The sequence below is a fragment of the Patagioenas fasciata genome, chromosome 13 (genome assembly GCF_037038585.1).
Source record: "Patagioenas fasciata isolate bPatFas1 chromosome 13, bPatFas1.hap1, whole genome shotgun sequence".
Classification (NCBI taxonomy): domain Eukaryota; kingdom Metazoa; phylum Chordata; class Aves; order Columbiformes; family Columbidae; genus Patagioenas; species Patagioenas fasciata.
The window spans coordinates 15,451,728-15,474,209 of NC_092532.1; the positions used below are offsets into that span (position 1 = coordinate 15,451,728).

At 44.1% G+C, this 22,482-nt stretch overlaps 1 protein-coding gene across 2 annotated transcripts; it reads right to left on the bottom strand.

Annotated features, from left to right (window-relative positions):
• Positions 1 to 1,741: 1,741 nt before the first annotated feature.
• Positions 1,742 to 21,910, bottom strand: ZDHHC1 (zinc finger DHHC-type containing 1). Of its 2 annotated transcripts, none has more exons than XM_071814245.1 (11): positions 21,776 to 21,910; positions 19,525 to 19,743; positions 17,783 to 17,958; positions 17,060 to 17,161; positions 16,087 to 16,211; positions 15,628 to 15,786; positions 12,087 to 12,199; positions 6,556 to 6,641; positions 5,852 to 5,921; positions 5,082 to 5,187; positions 1,742 to 4,731 (listed from the first exon to the last, which is right to left on the bottom strand). In XM_071814245.1, exons 2-11 carry the CDS (start codon positions 19,741 to 19,743, stop codon positions 4,253 to 4,255), a joined length of 1,635 nt encoding a protein of 544 aa, XP_071670346.1. In that variant the 5' UTR covers positions 21,776 to 21,910; the 3' UTR covers positions 1,742 to 4,252. The 2 variants fall into 2 exon arrangements, with proteins under 2 accessions (XP_071670346.1, XP_065704534.1); XM_065848462.2 differs by having other exon boundaries at positions 5,852 to 5,945.
• Between the last annotated feature and the right edge of the window lie 572 nt (positions 21,911 to 22,482).

The following is a 22,482-nucleotide window of genomic DNA, read 5'->3' on the forward strand; positions in this document are numbered from 1 at the left end:
AAACTAAGAAACTCGAGTCAGGCCTGAAGATGAAAGCAAGCAGGGTGTACATCCCACGCCAAGGCTGAGAGACGAACGTGCTGAGAGGCTTGGTACAGCCACTGGCAAGCGGCCAGGGACTGCGATTTATGATTTTAGAGGACTCCGGAAAGCTGTCACCATCCTGCAAATGCTTTGCTTGCTCCTAATAAAAAGCCACAGCATCTCATGGTAGAAATGACTGGTCCAGGATGCTGCCTCCTGTTGATGGGAGAGTTCATGCCCTGGCAAACATGTCTTATTTGGTGCTGGAAAAGGTGCTTGGGCATGCCAGACCTCAATGTTTCTGCAGCAATAGGGAGCTGAAGGCACCAGGACTTCTACTGTCACCTTAACCCAGTCAGCAGAAATACCTTTGACACCTGAACCTGCAGTGTCCAAAAAGGAAAGAAATGAGGTGGGGAAGGAGCGAGCCCAGGCTGTGCCTGTCCCTGCTGTGACCATGCTGGCAGGGGACCAGCTGCCTGCTGCGGAAAACTTCCACAACTTTGTGAGATACAACACACAGCACCAGGGCCCCAAAGGCATGTGCATCTTGCAAAGCAGCATCTGCAAAAAGCCCTCCCAGCCTGAAGCAGCTCAGGTGAGATGCTGAACTTCACTTGCAAAAGTTCATCCTTGCTAGGAACTGAGCTGGGGTAGAGAACAGTTCTCCCAGGAGCTAAAACCATCTCAGTCTCACCGTTTTCACTCATCGGGTGCCCCATATGCACCTTCAACAATCCTCCTTTAACGTGGTTGTGGCAAAACCACAAAACCCAGCCACAATCAAACACCACTGAGTACACATGGTCCCACCTGCCACCTGTGAGGTTCAGATCAGAGTCAGACACTGGCAGCACTAGGAGCCTGTCCTGCTGGGGATCTGGCCCTTTGCTCAGCACCCAGGTGCCCCAACACATCGATAAAGTATATTTTGCAGTCTTGATTTATTCTGTCTCCTCCAGCACTTGATGTAGTGGAGAAAACATTCCCTGTTTCAGCTGAAGTCTGGAGAAGGATCATAGAATGTCCTGAGTCAGAAGGGACCCACAAGGATCGAGTCCAACTCCTGTCCCTGCACAGGATGTCTTCCCTGCCCAGAGAAACTTCCAAATCAGGGTCCTCAGGGCATCCTGTTGGCCTCCAACAAAAAGCACGGGCTCCTGCTCCCTGCAGGACAGAACCAGTACAGCCCAGCAGCATGTGGGGCACTGTAGTGGTTGTCAAGGACTCTGGAGACAGAGACCCTTCTCAGGTGGGTATCCATGTACATGTCAGGGGAATTTGGGGACTATGGGCTGTTTTCAGTAGAACAACAGGAAGGTGAGCCTGGCCTGGGAAGGGGAGGACAACTAAATGTTGAACCTGAGGGAGGGCTCCGTGCTCCTGGAAAGGGTCATGTCCCAGCAAACGGCCAGCAGTAGACAGCTCCTTCCTTCCTAGCTTGTGCTCAGAACCCACCACCTTGGGACATGCTGGACATTTCCTTACCTGGAGATGAGACAGAGCAGAAAACATGGCTCCGCTCACCCCAAAGCGCACAGCAGCCTTCCTGCAGCATGGTGCACAGAGGGGAATGCTGTCACCCACACACAGGTCAAGGTGCAAAGCCCAGTTACGACATCAGAGGTGCAGGGAAAAATTGGGGGGGTGACGGGGGGGGGGGGGGCGCATCAACTAGGCAGATAAATGCATGACTGCAAAAAAAAGGAGGAAACTATTTAGCAAAGGGCATAGAAAATTTTATTGTGGACAGAGCTGCTAAAGAGCTCCATATATGATAAAGGGTAAGAAAACACATAAAGTCTGCTCAGGGGGACCTGCTGGAAAGAAATTACTGATGCCTTCTGGGGGAGGAGGGACAGCTGGCCTTGGCAAACCCTTAGCCCAGCATTACTGTGCAGGATGACAGCAGATATGAAGAGAAACAACTGGAAGGACTTTGTGTAACCAGGATCCATCAGAGAGCAGACGGTCTCTGCAGACAAGCCATACCATGTCTGCTGCTCCACAAGGGTTGGTCCCACACACACCTGCTTTTCCAAAGGGTCACACCACCGGCAGGTACCACTGGCCACAGCAGCAAGGGAAGCTGCAAGGAGTGTAACTACAGACCAACCCTTCTTGCAAATTTAGACACAATGATTTAACAGCTACGTGAGACTTCACTTCTGCTGATCAATGGCTCAAGACTCCTCATTCCAGCTCTTTCAGGAGTCAAAAATCAGATGACAGAGGAGGTCAGTAAGCCCTTCTTTAAAGAATCCTGGGGTGAGCAATTGTATCTGTGCTGCCTTGCCACGATTTCCCAAGGACCGTCCTCAGGGAGTGCTCTGCTAAGGTGGTCCCGTCTCTGAAACACACTTACCCCATAAACCCTTCAACAAAGGAAAGATTCCCTGAATCCAGCTTCAGCTCTGCAAGGATCAGGTGTTTCCAGGAGCAGCTGCAGCACTTTGCCTTCTTGAAGGCACATGCTACTTGAAATTCCCACTGCATGGGTACCACACAGCACAGTGTTGGCCAGGTGACAGTGCTGAGGTGCTTTCCAAGGGAGCTGGGCAAGCATTCAGGAGTGCTCCTGGAATGGGCTGAGACTTTCAACATACAACAGGTGCCCTCCTGCATCCCTGCTGAAGTGAGCTCTCCAGAAGGAAACGTGTCTGAGCCTAAAGCTCCACGGGAAGTGGACTTTGTGTGAACCTCAAAGTGGCACATAAGCCAGCATGAGCACTGGGATGACAGGCAACAAGCCAGGCTGGGAAGTGTGTACATCAAAGCTGGGAGTCCAGCCTGCTTGACCCATGTTGGCTGTGCCCAGGGGACATTTGTCCCCAGATAGTCTGCCCTGCTCTGAACCATTTCTGATGAATGCCCGCAGACTGAGCTACGTGAGGAACAGCTTAGCTTGACTCACACAAGGAAGGACAAAACAAAATAGGGTGCTAACCTGCACCCACAGTCGTCTTGGAAAAAGGGTCAGATGTGGTTTTCATGTATCAAAACATTTGGTAGAGCGATAAAGCCCTCCCAGGCTTCCCCTTCTGTGCTGATGCACGTCTTTGTTCACACCAGCATGCAGCACCAGGGGCCTGTCCAGGAACAGTGCAACCAGCCAAGCCAGCTGCTGACTTTCAAGGTGCTGGGGAAGCAGGGGCTGTGCAGGTTACACAGCTGTCAAGTGACAAATCATGACAGGCACATCCACGCTGGTGGCAAGACCCGCTGGGATGTGTGCATAACTGCAGAGCCTGGGATAGCAGCTAGCTGGCTGCTGGGCAGATCTGGGCTGGCTGGCAGCCTCAGCACTCAGCCAGGAACTTGGAACAGGGAACGCTGCCTGGGGAAGCAAGAGGGCAGGGGAAGTTGAGGTGCTGTCGCTCCCTGCTTCTCACCACCAGCACAGGGTGCTGTGACTTGAGGCACTGGCTCCATGCCCCAGTGTCTGCATTGCAGAAAAATCCCACAGCAGACTCCAGGCTTGGCTGTGGACTAATGTGGATCTGGCAGCCCAGAAAATGGAAAAGTTTCAGGACTTGCTGTATCTCAGAGCTTCTGATGAGAAAGCTGAGTGGTGAGGCACCCCAGGCTGCTGGGAAGGAAGAGCAGGTCAAACCATGCTGCCTTACAGAGGACATGCTGGTGGAGTGGGCTTGAGAGTGCACAGTAGAAAGCGGTATAGGGACAGGGCAATCCTGAGGTTACTCCCTGACCACCTGCTGAAGCTCCTGCACATGATCCAAAGACTGACAGGGTATAGGCAGATGGGAAACTTAGTTTTCAAGGTGCAGGGAACAGTGGAGATGAAGCCTTGCTCTTTCCCACACACACTCCCAGAAAGCCACTGCAGTGTGAGTGTACAGAGGGCCAGGAGGACACAACCTTTCCCTATAGAAAACACTCGAGTTCTTTCTACAACACACCTACCTCAAGTTTGCCACCTTATTGCCTCTTGCCCTTGGTCAGCCTTGCTGCAGTCTGATAGCAAACACACAGTGCAAGGATGAGGCCCTCAGCACTCCTTGGAGTCCTGAACCAGCGGGAACACATCCCCATCAGGGGAGACTGCTCCCTCTCCACAAGGAGTGTGGAACTGGGCTTGGGGGCATTCCTGACTTAGGAAGAGGCCACAGCCAGAAACAACGATGCAGCAGGTTTTTTTCTGCCTCTCAACTCGTTCTGTTGGAGGATGAACAGCATCAGGTAAAGGGACGCTGCTACCTCCAGGGAGTCACTGGAGTTTGGTGCATTTTCTGTGGTGTGGCTCAGATGTGCTCTCACTGGGCTGGGGCTGAGAGACATGAAGTTCTCCACTGCTCTTACTTACAAACACAGCAGGAATCTTTGAAAATAGTTCCAGGTCTCGTTCCACATGTCTGTCCTGCTGGCAGGTTTTCCTTTTTGCCTTGTGCCCAGAATACAGATTCTTCTTTCTGTCACCTCTGGGATTGTCGGTGGACAGGAGATAGTCTTGAGAGTTGCTTGAGCTATTCTTAGGAGGCCCACGAAGGGCCGTGCTCCCAAGGCAAGTTTGAGCCACAGGAATCTCATCCATGGACTCAGCAGACTCTGAGTGATAGTCAGCTGGGGGTCCCGCTGCCTGAATGAGGCTGATGCTGCTGGGGGGCACAGCAGCTCTCAGAGGAAAAGCTGGCACTAGGAGACTAAGGCTGTGGGAAGATGAGGAGGCAGCAGCTGTGGCTGGGAACTCTACAGATGGAAAGAAAAGGAGAAGAAAGCTTAAGAAAAGAGATCCCTCAACCCCACAAAGACATCAAAAGGCCCTAAAACTCTGATATGGCTGATGCACGAGTGTTAAAGAAAGTCATACATATATTTATGCAAAATTAGATATGAAATTGTACATATTTCTACACTCAGCAGTGTACCCAAGTCTGATCATTTCAAGAGTATCTCTGAGCACGCAGAGCACTCATTTTTCCTTCTTAGACAGGTTTAACTTTCTGCCAGTGCTGGTTTTTCATGATACGTTTCACTTCAGTGTGCCAGCAAGCAGAAATCCAGTCCAGCAGCAGGGAAGCTGACTGGTACACTCTCACCTGACTGGGGATCTGGGAAAGGTGGCCAAGGTCCAGCATGTGTTTGAGATCTGTCGTCCATTGCTGAGGAAGAACCTTTATGTGTCTTCCTTCTTTTTTTCTGTTGCTGTAAAAGCAAGAGACCCAAGAGAAGGGAAGTCACTTCATCAGCCCAAAGTAATGAGACACTCACGTTTTGTAATTGCTACCTCTCTTTAACATCTCCTATTTTTAATAATGAGCATTAGGTATGACCAAAGACTAAGAATATTTCATAGTTTAAGACTGAGTTACTATAAAGCAACAAGAGAGAACAGACCTTTAATGAACACATACATTAACTACATACAGCAATTCTCTGTGTGTAGGTACCTTTAAGCTGTTGTCTCATATGGCTGGAGCATGTATGAGACCCTGGTGGACAAATGCATTTGAAGAGTCAAACCAGAGGAGGGGACCAAAAGTCACATAGCACAGGAAGTGCCAAAAGACAGATAGCTCTTGTCCAAAATACAAATATAGTCAAAAGAAAATTTTTCATATAATCTAGATGACTAGACTTTGATTAACTGGCTTTTTGAGAAAAGGGGGAGAGCACTACCACCTGCCATTTGAACAAGAGGGGAGAGCATCTGGACATAGGCACATGGGTATCAAGAGCATAGCAAACTTTACTTCAGACAGCTGTTTCACACACTCAAGCTTCATAGCCACACACATCATCTTCAATGTGCTTTAACATCCACATTTGAACAGTGTCAGAGGTTAAGGGACATAGCAAGTCTGCTTACCTGCGATGGGACCACAAACTGAAGAGCTGGGAGGTCAGGGGAGGAGCTCTGCTCAGGGTCAGCTTTGTCGCTGTGGACATAAAGCTTCAGAAAACTAAAACGCACAGCAAATATACAAGGTGATTCCCTTAGACATGACTTAAGTATGTGCAAGCAAAGTGAGGACCAGAATCATCAGCCTGACCAAAGCATCCCTCGCTTCACACAATATTCCCAGCGAAACTGCAAAGTAACTTTTCCTGCACAACTGTGCAGACTAAGAAGAGTTTATTTTGCCTTCCCCAGGGCCATGAGTTAATAGACAAGGCTTAAATAAGAGACAAGGATGTTGTTTTCCCATGAGTGCTTGCCTGTGTTATAAACTTTGCTGTTGTGATTCATCTCTCAACAGACTGAAATCATATAACTATAAAGAGCTCAGTATAGGAATTACAGGACAAATCAGGCAGCTTTAAAGTAACTTTAATATAAAATAGCCTAAACAGTGTATTCTAGGAAAGATATTTTCCCAGAGGAGGGGAAGCAGTTACTCCTGCAGGTAATTATGCTCCTGAAACACAAAGGTTTCACGATGTCTTGCTCACAGCACTGGTGCTCCCCATCCTCCTTGGTATTTTTGTCTTCGGGTCCATCAGTGGCTTTGGTGATCACCCCCTATTCACCACACATGCTGCTAAGAGACTCCTATCTATGACTTCACTCACCCTTTTCCTGAAGTTACTGTTGAGAATTCCTCTGCTTGCATATGAGGGTCTGTATAGCCAGGGTTACCTGAAAAAAAGTGTGCTTCCTAGGGAAAAAAGAAAAAAAAAGAAGAATTAACATTTTCAGACTGATATGGACGTAGTGGAGAAGAGATTTTCCCTAAAGACATGTCTTCTTCCTCCTTATATAATCACATGCTAGGTATTTTCTGTCCTTAAATCTAGTACAGCTGAAATGCAGCAGGAGTCTGCTACTTAAGAAGATGGAAAACCAAGATTGAGACAATTAGAAGTCCCTCATTCATTCAGTTAGTCCAGCCAGTATTTTATATGGCTCAAAATAAAATCAGAGCACACAGAGACCAGCTGAATCATTTATTGGGATTACATTCAAAATATCACTTAGAGCCTCCATTAGTTATACAATTCAATCACAGGAGTTAAGCACTAGATGTAAAAAAGGTCTAAATTCAAAACAGAGGCAAGAAAAATGAAAGCATGCAACATACAGGGAAAACAAAGTATTTGCTGTTTCTTGTGTGAATCCTGTATGGCTAATAACAGGGCTGTTTTTTTAAAAAATAATGTGATATATTGCACCTTTCCCTCAGGTATAGCTGAACTCAAAGTAATGCTATCCTGAATTTTAAGATTGCATTCTTTCATAAACATATACGACGACTCAACAAATAAACCTCCTAAATCAAAGTGCCTGCATCATGGAAAAGGGCTCCCAGTCCCCCCTCCAAAGGACACATTTAAGATGGTCAGAGTACCAAGTGACACAGGGTATGAAATTCCATTGTCAAAAAAGATAAACTGTGCTCAGGAGAACCTTGATGCTACTTTTCAGCTGCTCCTAAACTTGATTAATTAACAAGACAACTCCTCTTAAACATTCTAGCACACAGTGACTATAAAGACAAATATACATTTTAAGGCAGCTTTTAGGTGGCAAAGACAGAGGGATTTTACATGCAATAGGCATTAGCTTCCAAAAAATCTTAGACAAGCTCACAAAGACCTGTTTGTCTGAACAGCCTGATCGGCAAATTGGAAAATGAAATCAACATTGGACGTTCCACAAATGGGTTCCTGGGAGACCCAGGGCCTCAGCGCTTCAACAAATTCATAAACAGTCGACAAAAGAGCAGAACAGTGATACGAAATCTGGTGATGATACTCCCTTATGTAAGGCAATAAAAATTAAAGCCAACCACAAAGAGTTGCAGAAGATTCTTCCAATACTGAGTTATGGGGTGATAAAATGGCACATGAAAATGAATATTGCAAGACGTAAAGATATAAAGTCATGCATATGAGAAAAGTAGCATAAACTTTACATACGAAGCTATGGTCTCTGAACTAGAAGATAATGCACGGAGCTGCACGCTCAGTGGCAGCCAAGAAATAATTTCAGCTGATAGGAATGAACAGGAAAGGCATACAAAAAAAGAACACAGAAAACAGTTTCATGTTACTGAATAAATTCATTGGCAGCCTGGACACTGGATTCCCTAGAGAATTCCAGCATCTTTCCTCACAGAAGACCTGGAAGAAAGTACAGAGGAGAGTGACAGCACCAGGGGAAGGTGAGGAGTGGTTTCTGTACAAGGAACAGCGAATGGGGCAGGGCTCTTCAGTCAGGAGAGGAAATGCTCAGGGCAGATATGAGTGGAGAGAGCAACTGGTGAATAACTACTGCCACCAGATGCTGCAGGTGCTAAACGTCGCTAATTTTTGCTTGAATTCGTGCAAGGTTTCTGTGAGAAACCAGCAAACACAACGCTATTTGAAGCTCTGCGCTGCGGAAGCCCCTAAGACATATTGCCAAGTGCTGGCAGAGGGTACTGGAGACAATGGCTCCTGCGCTCTTCCTCAGCACTCACAACGGGCTGGTGTCAGAGCCAGCACGCTGCTCTGATCAGCCTGGGCCAGAAGAGATGCTTCCAAAATTACTAGCTGCTTTTGAACATCTTGGCATCAACCTCTGCAGTGTCAGTACTTGTGTAATTGTTAGATAAGAGAGTTGCCAAACTCAAAAGACTTCAGGCTTTTGTAACATGCTTTTAGTTTAACTGGTCTTGTCAAAAAGGTGGAAAGGAACAAGCAGCTGGTTTTTGGTGGTAACATCAAATTTGAAGGGAATTGGTTTAGCAAACCCAAATATTAGAACTTTCTGATGTGATAATTATGCTATTTGGGGTTATTACTGACAAGGTTTATCCAAGTGCAGAATTAACTATCTGCGGAAAATGACCATATTTATTTCAAATAGAACTTTTAACTCGAGTCAAATCATTGCTCATCATTGACTGAACACCAAATGTGCACAACTGTTTCCTCCGAGTTCCTTTGGGACCAAGTTCTTAACATTTACATTCACGCCTCATGCACCTGAGTCGCAAATGAAGGAAACCAGACACAACCTCGTGTCACTGTAAGCGTACACATGGGGAGATGCAGGTGGTTTCAGAGGAAAGCACAGAGTGGTTGAAATGAGCTGCAGCAGGACATGTCCCGGTAAGACTGTGCAGAGTATAACTGAAAACAATCAGGACTCAATTTCAACAGCACGCAGGCTGCAGGCCTGGCATTTCAAAGAAGATTAATGAATGATACCTCTTGAGAATATCATGAACAACTCTTTCCAAGCAAGGAGTGAAAGAGCTTTTTAAAAATCTATTTTGTTCATTTGAGCCGCCTATAAATTATGTATAACCAAAGCAGCCTCATAAAAGAAAGTAAACAATTAGAGCTGACTAGCAGAAACAAATGGAAGACTCGGTCAATAGAAAATACAATGTTCTCTCAGTGTGACAAAAGTTACAAACATGGCGCGGAGTCCCAGCCTCCCTTTGTTCCCAGTCATTAGCAGGACAGCCAGCATCCTTCCACTCCAACAGCCAGACAAAGCCACCCTTCACAATTTGGCTGTTAGGATTCAGCTCTTGCCGAAAACATACAGCTCAATCAACACACCGCTCAAGTTCATTGCCACCTTGCAAGCCCTGGTCATGCTCAGACCTCTTCTAGGGGCGGAACACCAGCTGTGTCCACCCCAAGGTTCATGGTTACAACTACAGGATGAATTCAGCTCCCTTGCCTGCTGCAGCTGCTCTCACCATCCATTTCAGCAACAGCCAGAGCCCTGAAATGTTGTCAGGCTAGAGGGGAGGCAGAATTGAACAGGAAAAAAACGGCTCCTCCCAGGGAAAGTGGGTCCTGTCACAGGTGTTGAGGCTGAGAGCGAAGACAAGGTGGATCTTAACCAGACATTGGAAGAGAGACGCAATATTGGAAGAGTGAGGAAAGCTGAGTAAACTCCGTGTTTATTCTTTAAAATAAAACCTCACCAACCTGAATCAGTGTCCAATGTAAATTCAGAGCTTTAGGAAAGTGGAGGGATGGAGTAAAAAAAATTTTAAAAAATAATAAAAAAAAAAAATCACATTCCACCTGGCCTCACTATGAAAGCCAGCTCCCTGGTATGAAGGAAATTATGCATTAAAGCACTGGTTTTGGTTTAGTTCACGTTTCTTTGGACAGCTGTGCAACTGCCTGAAGAGAGAGAAAAAAAAAACCCACACAAAACCAGAAAAAAAACAAAAAACCACAACAAAAACAAAAACCAAAATAAACAAAAAAGCCCCAACAAATAAAAAACCCCTGTAACTTGCACAAGCTGCTCTCAGTATAGTAATACAGGCAAAAGCTGTATATGTGCAACTCTTTTGCATTTTTTCTGACATCTGAAGCACTCGAGTGTGCAAAATTAGAGCTTTTACTTTGTGCATGTTCTGAGAAGGACTCTACAAACACATAAGAATCCTTTAACCTGAAAAAAAATCCTTTAACCTGAATATAGCTGAAGACTTACAGACAGACATGGAAAAATGAAGCCAAAACCAACAGCCAAGCTTGAATAAGGCTCAAAACCAAGGATTAAAGGGGAAATGTATGTTTCTTCTTATTCCTTAAAATGAATGAACAGTTAAGACAAAAGTGGGAAGAGGATGAGTTCCATTTTGTGCTTGCAACATCTTGGATCAATTACAAAGGGTTTCTGTGTTCAAGCTAAAGAAGGCTGTAGTCAACACAGCTTACAAAAGGCAAGTCACTTGCTGTACTCCTACTCCAATCTATTTGTTTGTGTTTATCTCTGGTTGCTATGTAAGAAACAAGGAAAATCTGGTGGGTTCACATTTTTCTTAACAGCATTACTGGGCATCATCCAGTCTTTCTTGTTCCCCGAAGCCCTAACTGAAGTCCTGAAACACAGCACTTTTCACCCTGCTCCTTCCAGGCTTGCTGCTTCAAAATAACCATATTCACACAAATCTAGAAAACCACCAGCAGAGACAGAACATCATTGAATGGCTACATCCCAAATGTGTACACACACCAAGTCCACCCCGTTCAAATCTATTTTCAGTATCAATCAAAATTCAGTAACTAGGAAATGTTTAAGAGCTAACACTTTATTATTGTGTTAATCTTCATGGTAAGCAGAGCTCTATGAGACAAAGTGCCAAACATTTAAGTTGTTATGGAAACCTCTGTTTAAACTAAAAGTTCAACTTTTCCAATGCAGTGAAAAAATACATATCAAAAGCTGGGGTCTCCACGTTATACGAAAGGGAATTAGCTTATTTACCCCTTTGCTTGGATAGGGAAAAACTGCAAATGAGTCTAGATAGATCCCTGTATCAATACACGCAGTACTAGGATGAAGCTTGGATTTAATTAATTTCTTATGAAATATAAAACTGGCTGTATAGTAGATAACTTAATCACATTAAGTTAGATGGAGTTACAGAGGGTCACAAAATCGCAGAATAATTTAAACTAGGCAGACTTTCTGGAAGTTTCTAGTCCAACTCTTTGACAAAGCCAGTACTAAATTTGTTCTGTCAAATTTTGAGTAACTCCAGGAATAGATATCAGTCCCAGTTTCTCCAGTCTTAGAGCCTATCTCACTTTCCATCATGACTTGAGATACCACTCACATGAGCCAGCAAAATGTGCACTGCCAGCAAAACTGACAGTCCTGTCCCTTCCAGTGACAGGACCCTTCCCACTCTTCAGTCACCCTTGTTCCTGCTGACACAGGCATTTATGTGACTGCTTGGTGAACCAAACGGGAGGGAGCCAGGCCAACTAAACACGAGCTCAACTGTTTTTTTAATAAAGTTTATTCTAACTCAGATGAGTTCCCCCACCCTGTTCAGTGTATGACTGTAACAAACAGCTGCGCTGGCAGAAAAGGATCGTGCAGGACCCAAAACAAGTGGTGGAGGAAGAGAGTGGGTGGGATCAATTCCTTTGAAAGTAGTACTTGTTTATACCCAAAGTGTTCATCAAATTACAGATATTACATTCTCTCATATCCTACTCAACTCCAAATTACCTCTGAAGTCTTATCTTCAGCAACCACCTCTAAAGTTTGGAACTTGCGAAAGTGAAGCAAACTTTACACTGCAGACAAGAAAGACTGTTTTTGAGAAATGGACTGAAAGCAGAACAAGTACCTCACTGGGTCTCACTTGAGAGGGACAAGACTCCAGTTGCTTGTCTCCCTCTTTCGCATCTTGCTGGGGACGGTGCTGCAGGATGTACTCGTACGTTGTCAATTTGTTCCACACTGGGAGGAAAGAAAGAGCTGTCAGTGCAGGAAAGGCCACTCCCTGATTACACCTGTACAAACAGTCTGAATAACTATACAATCAAATAGTAACTATAAACATGAGAAGACTGATACTCTAAGCCAAAAGTACCTTTGCACTGTGTATCTTACTATATCCTTTATCGTCATTATCACAACACTTATAGTCCCACTGTTCTTCTAAAGTCTCATACATGGTACAGCCTTCTAGACTGCAGTAATTTGTTCAGCTCATTTCAGAGCTAATCCATTATTCATACCCAGTAAGGGTAAGATCTGTATCATACAGAAAGCCTAGTCAGTAGTTAGAAGGTACACAATGCTAACTGAAGAAATTCAGCACATTAGTGCACCCTGTAGAGGACATCCAGACAACGTCCAAAACAGTGAGCATTAAATGCCCAACCTGTCTGATGCTAAATAGATGAGTTCAGAGTTTATATATGCCTGAGTGTATGTACGAGTTTAAGGGCTCTCCCACAAACACATCTGCTTCTCTGAGTGAGCAAGAGCACGTGACATTTCTGAGCAGCTTGCTTTCTTCATGAGACCTAAATGTTATGAGCATCCAAAACTCAGACATTCCTCCCATAATGACCCCATTACAGTAAACATTCTTAAAACACAAAATCAGAAATAGATGCTGAAGGTTTTTAGTGCACAGCCTGGTAATCATTCTTCCTTTTTACAGTAGCATAGTACTTAAAGCAGATACTCAGGATATGGAACATCCAGACTAAAAATCCTTTCTCTGCCTGAAGACATGCATATCAGTAATATCTGACCTCTCAAATCCATACCCTAAACACAGGACTACTTCACAGGCAAGTGGGGAGAGCAGAGGAGAACATGCCCCTCCTGTTAAAGCAATGACCTTATGAAGAAAAAAAGAATTCAAGCTTCCATTGGCGAGGAAGACAGCACAAAAATGAATGTGAGTCTGCAGCCAAGTGATTAGCGAATGCACCTAACAGGGACAGTGCAGGGTGCTGGCCAGTGCTCCTTGAATTGTACCATATGCTTTATTTGAGAAACAGAATATTGCTCCATAAGCCAAGGGCTATAAACCATTTCCAACTTGAAGTTCATTGGTTTCTGAATACTTAACAGTGTTACTTTTAAAATATTTTAATAAAGTTATTTAGTAAAAAAAAAAAAAATACTGTATTTGTCTGGTTGGATAACACTGCAACACATTATCAGAGCTTGTGAAGAGCCCCATATCCTTTCATATATTCCCTACTAAATTTTTACTTTTATTATGCTTACTATTGGCCTCTCAGTATTGAATAAAAAGAAAATATCCCCCCTCCAGGCTTCTGAGGTACCGCGCTTCACTGAATGCCTCTGGAACTAAGTCTCAATCAAGACTAGTAATTTCAAATACACGGACCTACTATTTTAAAAATAACCTACTACCTTCCTTTTGAGCGATAGCAGTGAATAATTAAAATCAGGACAGTAATTCTGAATATTTCGCTGTGCTTGTAACAAAGCTAGATTCTAAAAATTTTACAGTCATGCCTGATTTAAGACAGTTTTTTAAAGATAAGATTTAAAGACAATACCACTCACAAGGGTGCTATTTTCTTTCTGTAACGTAACTAGGAAAAAAAAAAGGTTTATGGAGAAATACTAATGAACAGTAATTGTTTTAATTGTTAAATGGTATTTCTAGTCCCAAAAGGAATTAGACAGCTCACTCCAACACTGTCTGCCTTAAAGAATTCAGATGAGACTATTGACATTTATATGTATGAAACAAGAGGAATTTAAAGGAGACATACTTCGTCTTATCTTCCTGAATCCCAGTTGTAAGGCTAATGCATACTCATATGTAACACACAATATAGGCATCAATACAGTAACATTGCTCCTTTTAAGCGGGACTTACACACCACACTTCTGTACAGCTGGAACCAGTTTCAAAAGGGTAGCAGATTTCAGTGTAATAAGATATTAACAAAAATTAACAATAATTAAATTATGTTTCCATGTAAATCATAAAGATTTAAAATTGGGTCAGAAATACAAGTTAATTTGGCTCAAAATTTATTCTGAAAGAGGTAAAAAAAGGTCACTCCAACAACAACAACAACACTCAAACCCAGGGCAGAACTGGCGTAACATCCACATATCTGTTTGACAAGAGAAAGCACGTCTTTATCCCAAGGAGGGAGCACCCTCTGGTGGAAGTAGTGCACATAGACAAGATAAATACGGCTTGGTACTAAACCAAACAATCCTTACTTTTTCAGGCAGAGGAAAACTTCCTGCAGCAGCCCCAGCATTGTTATGCATTCAGTCTTCCTACAGTGCTAGATCGACCTTTGAAATCTCCAGGTATTGCCACAACCCAGGAAAGTTAACTTTCAGTTCCACCAAGAAAGTGAAATTTCAGTGTTACCAAATTTAAGCTAAGCTCAAAGAAGCTGTAAAAGGAAAATGATGGTCAATGACCTCACTGCCTGGAACGTTAATGTCAGCTGAGGAACAGTCACCCGTCAAACTCCACACTTCAGCAGCATTACTATTTTGCTTCTGGAACTGCACTGGTTTGTGCTGACCTAGTTTGTGTTGGCATCTGCATCGCTGCTGACAACCTAAAAACCCATCCAAGGATCCTCTGTAACTGCCGCCCTCATTTCTGTTCCACCACATCCCTTCTTCCCTAGTTTTAGCATGACTGACTACTGCAAGTCTAAGATCTTTACTCATCATGACTTATGTCAAGCAGCCAAACAGCATTGGCTTAATTTCAGACAATGGCTGAAAAAAAGGTTTTTGATGCGCATCTGTACATAAACAAACAGAAATATCCCTGCTTGACAGAGCAACAAGTAGGAGATGTAATGTGGAGCCTTTCTGAAAACCTCTTCTGAATTCCACAAGTCTTTCTGTTTTGAAACAGTACAACTTCCATAAAGGGACATTGACTTGGACATCAGGTCTTCTGTTAGAAATTTAGATAATACCATCTGCATTTCTCTGGGGTAACAGAGAAACAGGCTCTCTCACACAATAGAAGAACTGGGGAGCACAGCAAAGAGATTCACAAAAACCCATAAGCAGAGGCAATCTGAATCTGTCATCACTGCCACTAAGCTGGAATTAACTAGTTCATCCCACCTGGCCTCTCTCCTGCTCTCCCACATGCTCTCAGCTCCAGGATAAACCTGCTCAGACACATGAATGCACAGGCACAATGCAAGCCTCATATTGCACATGCACTGATAAGCCTGCCTGGTATTGGGGCAAAAAAAAAGTATAACGTTAAACCCAGATTTTCTACCTTTTCAATGGCAATCTTGCAATATGTGTATGTATTTGTGACACAGGTGAACACACAATGAATACAGAGGGAGTAGAAGAAGCTAAGAGAAAAAGAAATGGAACATAACACCTACTAAGATAGATGTGGAAGGTCAGGAGGTGGCCGAGCAAGATCACAGTCATTAAGCTCAGAAAAATAAAAATCCCAGCTGTGACCAAAATGCCAGATGCCCGAGTCTCAACAGGAACAGCAGGAAGAAACACAAACCAGCGGTCTGTGTGGTTCCTCAGAGCTGTAAAACAAAAGGAGTTGGAGGTGAGTAATTATCCAGGTATTAAATATCTTTCATTACACTTTACAGCTGTAAATATTGCTAACTCAAAAGTAGCTGCAGACCCATTATGCACTGGAGGCCTAAGAAATCTTGTGTCCGCAAGGCCTTTAGGAAGAGCAGAGATACTCTCACAGAAATATTAAATTGAAGTAGTAAGGAACAGGAGTTTCTCCTCAGCAGGAGACCCCACAGAATCCAGCCCCACACAGAGATTTGCTGGTTGATTCACAAGATGCTCAACTGAAGCACTGCTAGTACCATCAAAGTGCTGGTCGGAGCGGAGCATCCCAGGGTCAATGAAGAACTCCACAAAGATGTAGCAAGCGACGAGCAGCAGGAGCCCAAGGCCCAGAAGGGCAGACAGCACACTATTCAAAAAGAGCCTGACAAGAAGGTGAAAAGTCGGAGTGGCTTCAGTAACATCACATATACAATTCAAAATCCCAGCCTCTAATAAAGATGGAGATACAGACAGCTATCCCAAATTACTGTGACGCTTTCTTCCACTTATGATAGATACCAGCTAACAGTCTTAGGCCTGATTTGTTGCCTTAAAGGACAAAACTGTGATCCTTTAGAGCAACCATAGTTACAAAACAGTCAGGTATATCTGGAACAGACAAAGAGCTCCCTGCACAAAATCTGAAATCAGTGTAATATGGCACCCACCAGTAACAACTCTTTGCTTTCCATGTGGTTTCAGTGCAGGAAAGTAAACTGAGAAGCAATAATCAGTGATAGCCTCCTTACTCTTTATCTTAAACCTGACACAGATTAGAGGTGCCTGTATGCTGCTGTTACTCCTGCCAATTAGCAAGTCTCATTGGGAAAGCATGCAATCTGGCTGCAGGTTGTTTCAGAGACGAGAACAGCACAATCATAGTTCTATTCCCACCTCAGCTCTCTGAAGCATTAAGGACACCCAATTAACATCCCATAAGCTTTTCCTAATACAAAATAATAAGATTATGTTATCTGTTTTTGCTCATAGATGTTCAGCTACAAAGTTCTAAGTGCAGGAGTTTCATCCCTGGTTATCTGAATGTCATAATCATGCTTGCATTTTCCATCTAGTTTTCTCATGACTGATTTTACTCAGCCAGGATCTGAAAGAAAAGTGGTTCTGTGTGGCCGAGTGCAGACTGGACTGAGATGCAAGAGAATCTTAGGAAGAGAAGGGGAAACATTACTGATGCAGTCTTGTGCTCCTGTCACTATGCCAGGCTCTTACCAGTAATTCCTCTCTCCCACACAGTTGTTGAGCCATTTGCAGTGGTGATCAAAGCCGCACACACACTTGTTGCAAGTGCCACAGTGCTTTGACTTGGCACTCCTGCCAAAGAAAGGGTGGTGTTAGTGTGGCAGCACCAGCTCATTACCGTGACTTTCCAGTGACACAAATACAAGGGAAGAGAGCAGCAGAGATCCTGGTAAGAGTGAGAAAACCTACACCAGGAATATTTCAACACCCAAACATATTGGCCTTTGTTGGATCACAATCCCAAACACCACAAAATCCGTCTTTTCAATGTACTGTGCGATTTCTACTTTGGAGATTGTAGATTTCTTATTTGAAATCCTCTGCAGTTCTGCAAAGCTTGATCTCAATCTCTGCCCACCAAGTATTCCCTGCTATCATATTAGCATCTAGCCAGATACAAGCACACATGGACAAGTTACACCTTGTTAGGTCAGACACCAACATCCAAATGACATGGAACAGCACAGTCCTCTCCACACAACATGTGAGCAATTAAAGAAAACACAGAACCATGCACACATTTGGCAGCAGGCATCTACCCAAATAACTGGACCCTGCCAGATGATGAAGTTTAACATGCGCTGTAGAGCTTCAGAGGCTCCATTTCAATCTTGCAGTCTAACATTAAAGACTAATGGTGAGGTGTAATGATGAAGACAACAGATTAGTAGAAGGGAAAGAGAAGATACTTACACATCGACATCACAGACATGGCAATGATGGTTTTCAATGACATGTGCGTGTTGATTACGATTGAAGGTGGCCAGAGGCCCTAGATAGTTTTTTTCTCGCACATTTGCATCCGCAGGATCAATGGAGACTGCAGTAAGATGAACAACTAAATGGTAGATAAAACACACTCCTGGACACTGAAGTACACAGTTAAGGATTGTACAACTGATTTAACACAGATCTTTTTATCCTTAATACACAAAGTTCACACAGATGAGAAATATATGGGTCAGAATTAGAAACCACTATATAACTGATTGCAGCACATTAATGGAAGCTTTATTAACAAAGACATTTGCCCTGTAATAAATATCCTCCAGAAGAAGATAACTAAATCTACAGGGACAACTTTCATTCTATTCTACTCTGCCTCACAGAATATCATTCCTAGCACAGGAGTTTTTAAAAATTACCTTTACTTACCAGAATCTGACCCCACATGCAGACCGGTGGCATAGGTCCATGTTTCTTAGTTCATAGAGTCCTTGGAAAGGAACAGTCAGTTAAGGCCATGCACACACCCCTTCGTAAGACCGAACTTCCAGAAAAGAAAAAAAGTCACATTGAGGAACTAGTCCTGATCACATTGCTTTCCTTTTCCTCAGTTAGGATCCCAAGCAAGAGGATCACCCCTTTAAAGTAGGCTCCTACATAATTTACAGATTGTATCCAGAATTTGTCATTGTTTCTTGAAATATCTGCTTGGATTCTTACTTCTAAATGCAGTAGCAAGTCAAGAGCAAATACACTTTAGAAGTACTTTTGATCAGACTGAAGTAACTGCCGATATTTGCAAAGAATAGAAAGCAGCAACCCTGCATGCCTGGAGTACCACTGAGCTCAAGAGTTTGTTTCTCAACATACTGTGATTAAATGAGCATGCATGCAAAAATGAATCTTCTGGGTTTTTTTGTGCACATCATTGATCATACTAACATCTACAGGAAACAGAGCAGTGTAGCAAGAGAAAAAAAAAAAAAGGAAGGTTTTGAGAGGTCTAACTGCCCAGAGCTCTGATGGCTTGCATAGCAGAATCGGAAGGGATTTGCCTTTGACACAGTAAAGCACTAGTGTCTTTTTTAACTGGTAATAAAGCCTTGGGACACATTAATCTGTTGAATTACAGGGACTTTAGACTGAGTTATGAAGATAATTGATAGACAAATCCACAAGGTTTGAACTATGATAATAGCAAGGGTTTGGGTAAGATAGGTATGTGTAAGACCACTGTGAGCAATCACACCACAGAATCAAACATAAAAAGTTGGCTTTCAAGACATATTCAGTCAGCACAGGGAACTGTGGCTGCCCATCATGGCAAGGATGTTCCAGGAAGGGCTTTTTTAGTGCAACTTCCCCCAAATCCTGCAGCACACTTGTAGAACAATAATACGAGGTAAAGGAGACACATAGGCAGAAGCAGACAGCAGAAGAGCCTCAGAGCTAAAGAAAGTAACCTTAGCAGAGAGTGATGAAAGAGAGAAGCAGAATATTAGTGACCTACCTAAAGCAGAGGGGCAGAGAGGATCCCAAAATAAGTGGGATTTGTAGATAGGGGAAGATCAAGATTATGGTTATAGTTCAGAAAAAGATTCTGGCTCAGCTCCTTTCTCCTATGCTTTCTATGCTACCTAACAACTATTTAAAAAAAGTTCCACTGTCAGTTTAGTACAGTCCATGTTCTTCTCTTCACCAAAGGATACGATATAGCCAGCAGGCAGCCAGTGGCGAGGCAGGAGAGGAACCAGGATTCCAAAGCCAACCAGCGCAAAGAAAAGGTACAGCAACCAGGCAGTAATCTGGAAAAGGTGCAGAGGCCAGCTCCAGCCATTCCTTCGAGCACGTTGGACCTGCACCTCAGGAAGAGCTTCACTCAAGTTTTCTGGAGCTGTCTTATTAGGAGGTTTATTGCAGATATTCATCTATATAAATCAAAACCAGAAAACAAAAAATATGCGACATAAAAATATTGTGACTGAGCCCCAGTCCTGGAGATATGCTCCAAAGTAGACAGAAAGTTGGAGGGACTAAACAACAACACACCCGAGGAGAGACTTAAATTGAGTGAAATGATCAAAGGGGGTATTTTGGTGGCAGTCCAGAGATGGAATTAGGATATGCTGTGGTCTGGGGATGTGTTCATGTCAGAATGCTGATCAGGGAGAACAAATGTTTTCACCTGTCTTAGATATGGCATGTTTTCCTTCCAGCTAGTGCAGAGAAGTGTAGTGAGAGAGGGTGGCCCTGCTGGAGCACATGGTCTGGAACCGCAATTTAGCGCTACACAGCATCCAAGAAAACAGAGACTCCTTTGGCAGCAGCAAAACAAGTGGTAAGACTAGGAACCAAAAAACTGATAATGTAATGACAAAAAAAGGGGGAAAGAAGCAGGAGTTACTCCACAACAGAAATATAAAGCAGACTTGCTGGAAGGACAAAACAGAAAATTACATATGCAGGACATTCATGCAGGAAACAGCTTGGTTATTCAGCTGTCCCACCACATCTGGACTCCTGGCAGAAGAAAGCAAGATTTAACTGCAAAGATGAGTTACAAACCATAACCTGGAAAGTTCTTGACGTTTATGACTCCTGTTTGCACAACGGCTAAGAGCTCAAAAGTGATTTCTCCTTTTTTCAGTTTATGTTGGTTTATTAGTTGTTGCTTTTCATTTGCCACAGAGCCAGGATGAAATTTTAACAATAAAGAATTGAGCTGCTCTGCTTTACAGAAAAGTCAGATGATAATGGTTCCAGTATCAGAAAAATGCCAGAGGACTGGCAGACAGCAAGTGTGCCAATGTGCTGAAAGAGCGAGCAGAACAATTCTGATCTTGGTACATCTTGCAGCAGTCCCAGGCAAAGGGCTGGAAACATCTTTTGGGGTCAACTGATAAAGAAGTTGTGGGTAAGAATACAAAATAATGTAATTTATGCTCATCAGCACAGTCTTATCAAGAAGCAGGATGGAAAAAAAACAAAACAAACCAAACACTAACTTCAGTCTTTGAAGAAATTAGTAGTATCTACCTGCATTCACAGCTTAAATTGCTACATGGCAACTGGCTCATCAGTGATGAGAAATAGTTACTAATCATGTGATGCTTTTCTCATTAGGTTGTTGAAAACTTGCTTCTGCCTCACTTTGAGCTACCTGTTACAAAAAAAAATCACTCTGTTTATTTGAAGCTCCCAGGTTTCTCCTTTCTCCCACCAAAAGCCTAGCCCAGGGAGCCAGAAATCCCTGGTTCACTGCAAGATTTTGCTGTTTTAGAACAGGAGACTGGTTTAACAGTTACCGCTAAAAGCTTCGGAACAAGTTGACAGAATTTTTCATGTGGTGAACTACAACTAAAGCTCGTGTAAGCTGCCTCCTGGCTGAACTACCCCTATGGCTGCAGCCATCCCACAGCAGCGTCTGGCAGGAAGAGAATTGTGTCAGTGTCTGCCCCGTTTGAGAAGCGAAGCTCCAAGAGGAGCCTTTCACTTACAACTCGAGGGCGTCTCTTGTAGCTGATGCACTGATTATCTGCTGCTACTGATGAAAAACAAAGCTATGTGCAAAGAGACCGGAGGATACAGCATCTCCCCTTCCCAGCAGGGTGCTCTGTGATGTGGGTATGCCCGGCGCTCCTTCCTACCCAGCTAACAAAACACTGGATATGAAAAACAAGGTATGAAGTCACCATCAGGGCTTACTTGGTCACCATAAACTGAGGAGAAGCAACTGAGTTGATACTAGTCGTTAACTATACTAGTTAACCGCAAGTCTGCTGGGAGTTATCAGGTTCACTCCTCCACATGTTCAGTCCCGGGACAGCCAAGCGCTGGGCGGCGGGAGGGAATATGCAACTGGCCGGCCTGAGGCACCGGGGCCGGGCCGGGTCCCGGGCAGCCACTCCGGTGAGGGCCGGGCAGACCCCTCCCGCAGCTCCGCCACCCCCTTCTCCTCACCTTCTCCCCGCAGAGGCGGTTGACAGCGGCCCCGTACCCGCCTCATGCCCCGGCGGGTAACGGGGCCTCCAGCTGAGGCCAGCGCGGCAACACCCGGTGGCTCAAGCGAGCTCAGGCCGCTGGGCCCGTCGCCACGGCAACGGCCGGGGCTACGGTGGGACGCAGGGGCCAAAATACCCCGGGCGCGAAATGGCCACTCCGGGCTAGCGGGAGGGGAGGAGGACGGAGGGTCTGATTTTATGTGAGCGCCACACCTGGGGAAAACCTGTCTGCTGCATGCCCCAGGTGCTAAATCAGTAACAAGACTGGGATGTCTGGCTCAGTAGACAAGCAGCAAGGATGCTGGAAAAAAATATTGTTGCTTTGCAAAAGTTTGACTATGATTAGTAATCAGTAATGTGGGTGCTAGTGATTAGTCAAGTCATGTTGCACCTGAAGGTTTGAAAGGTATAAAAACTCTGGCCATAACTACATTTTGTTGTCCCAAAACTGAGTTGTTCACCCAGTGTGCAAGGAGATGAATAACACCCAGAGTTGAGATATTTGTTTATTTCTACTTGAAGCTTTTGAAGCATACAAGAAACCTGCGCAGAATCACATTTGGGGTGCCCAGTCTGGCTGGGACACCTCATGGGCAGGAATAAATATTTGCCGTTGTCATTTTCTACTTTGCATCCCAGCCTCTCTCAGTCAACACCGGCCAAGCT

Coding starts and splice junctions, on each gene's coding strand:
- ZDHHC1 (XM_065848462.2), bottom strand. CDS start 19,743: ATGAATATCTGCAATAAACCTCCTAATAAGACAGCTCCAGAAAACTTG. Junction 17,162..17,782: donor CATGTCTGTGATGTCGATGT/GTAAGTATCTTC, acceptor TTTCTTTGGCAG/GAGTGCCAAGTCAAAGCACT. Junction 12,200..15,627: donor GACCTTCCACATCTATCTTA/GTAGGTGTTATG, acceptor CTTTCCTCCCAG/TGTGGAACAAATTGACAACG.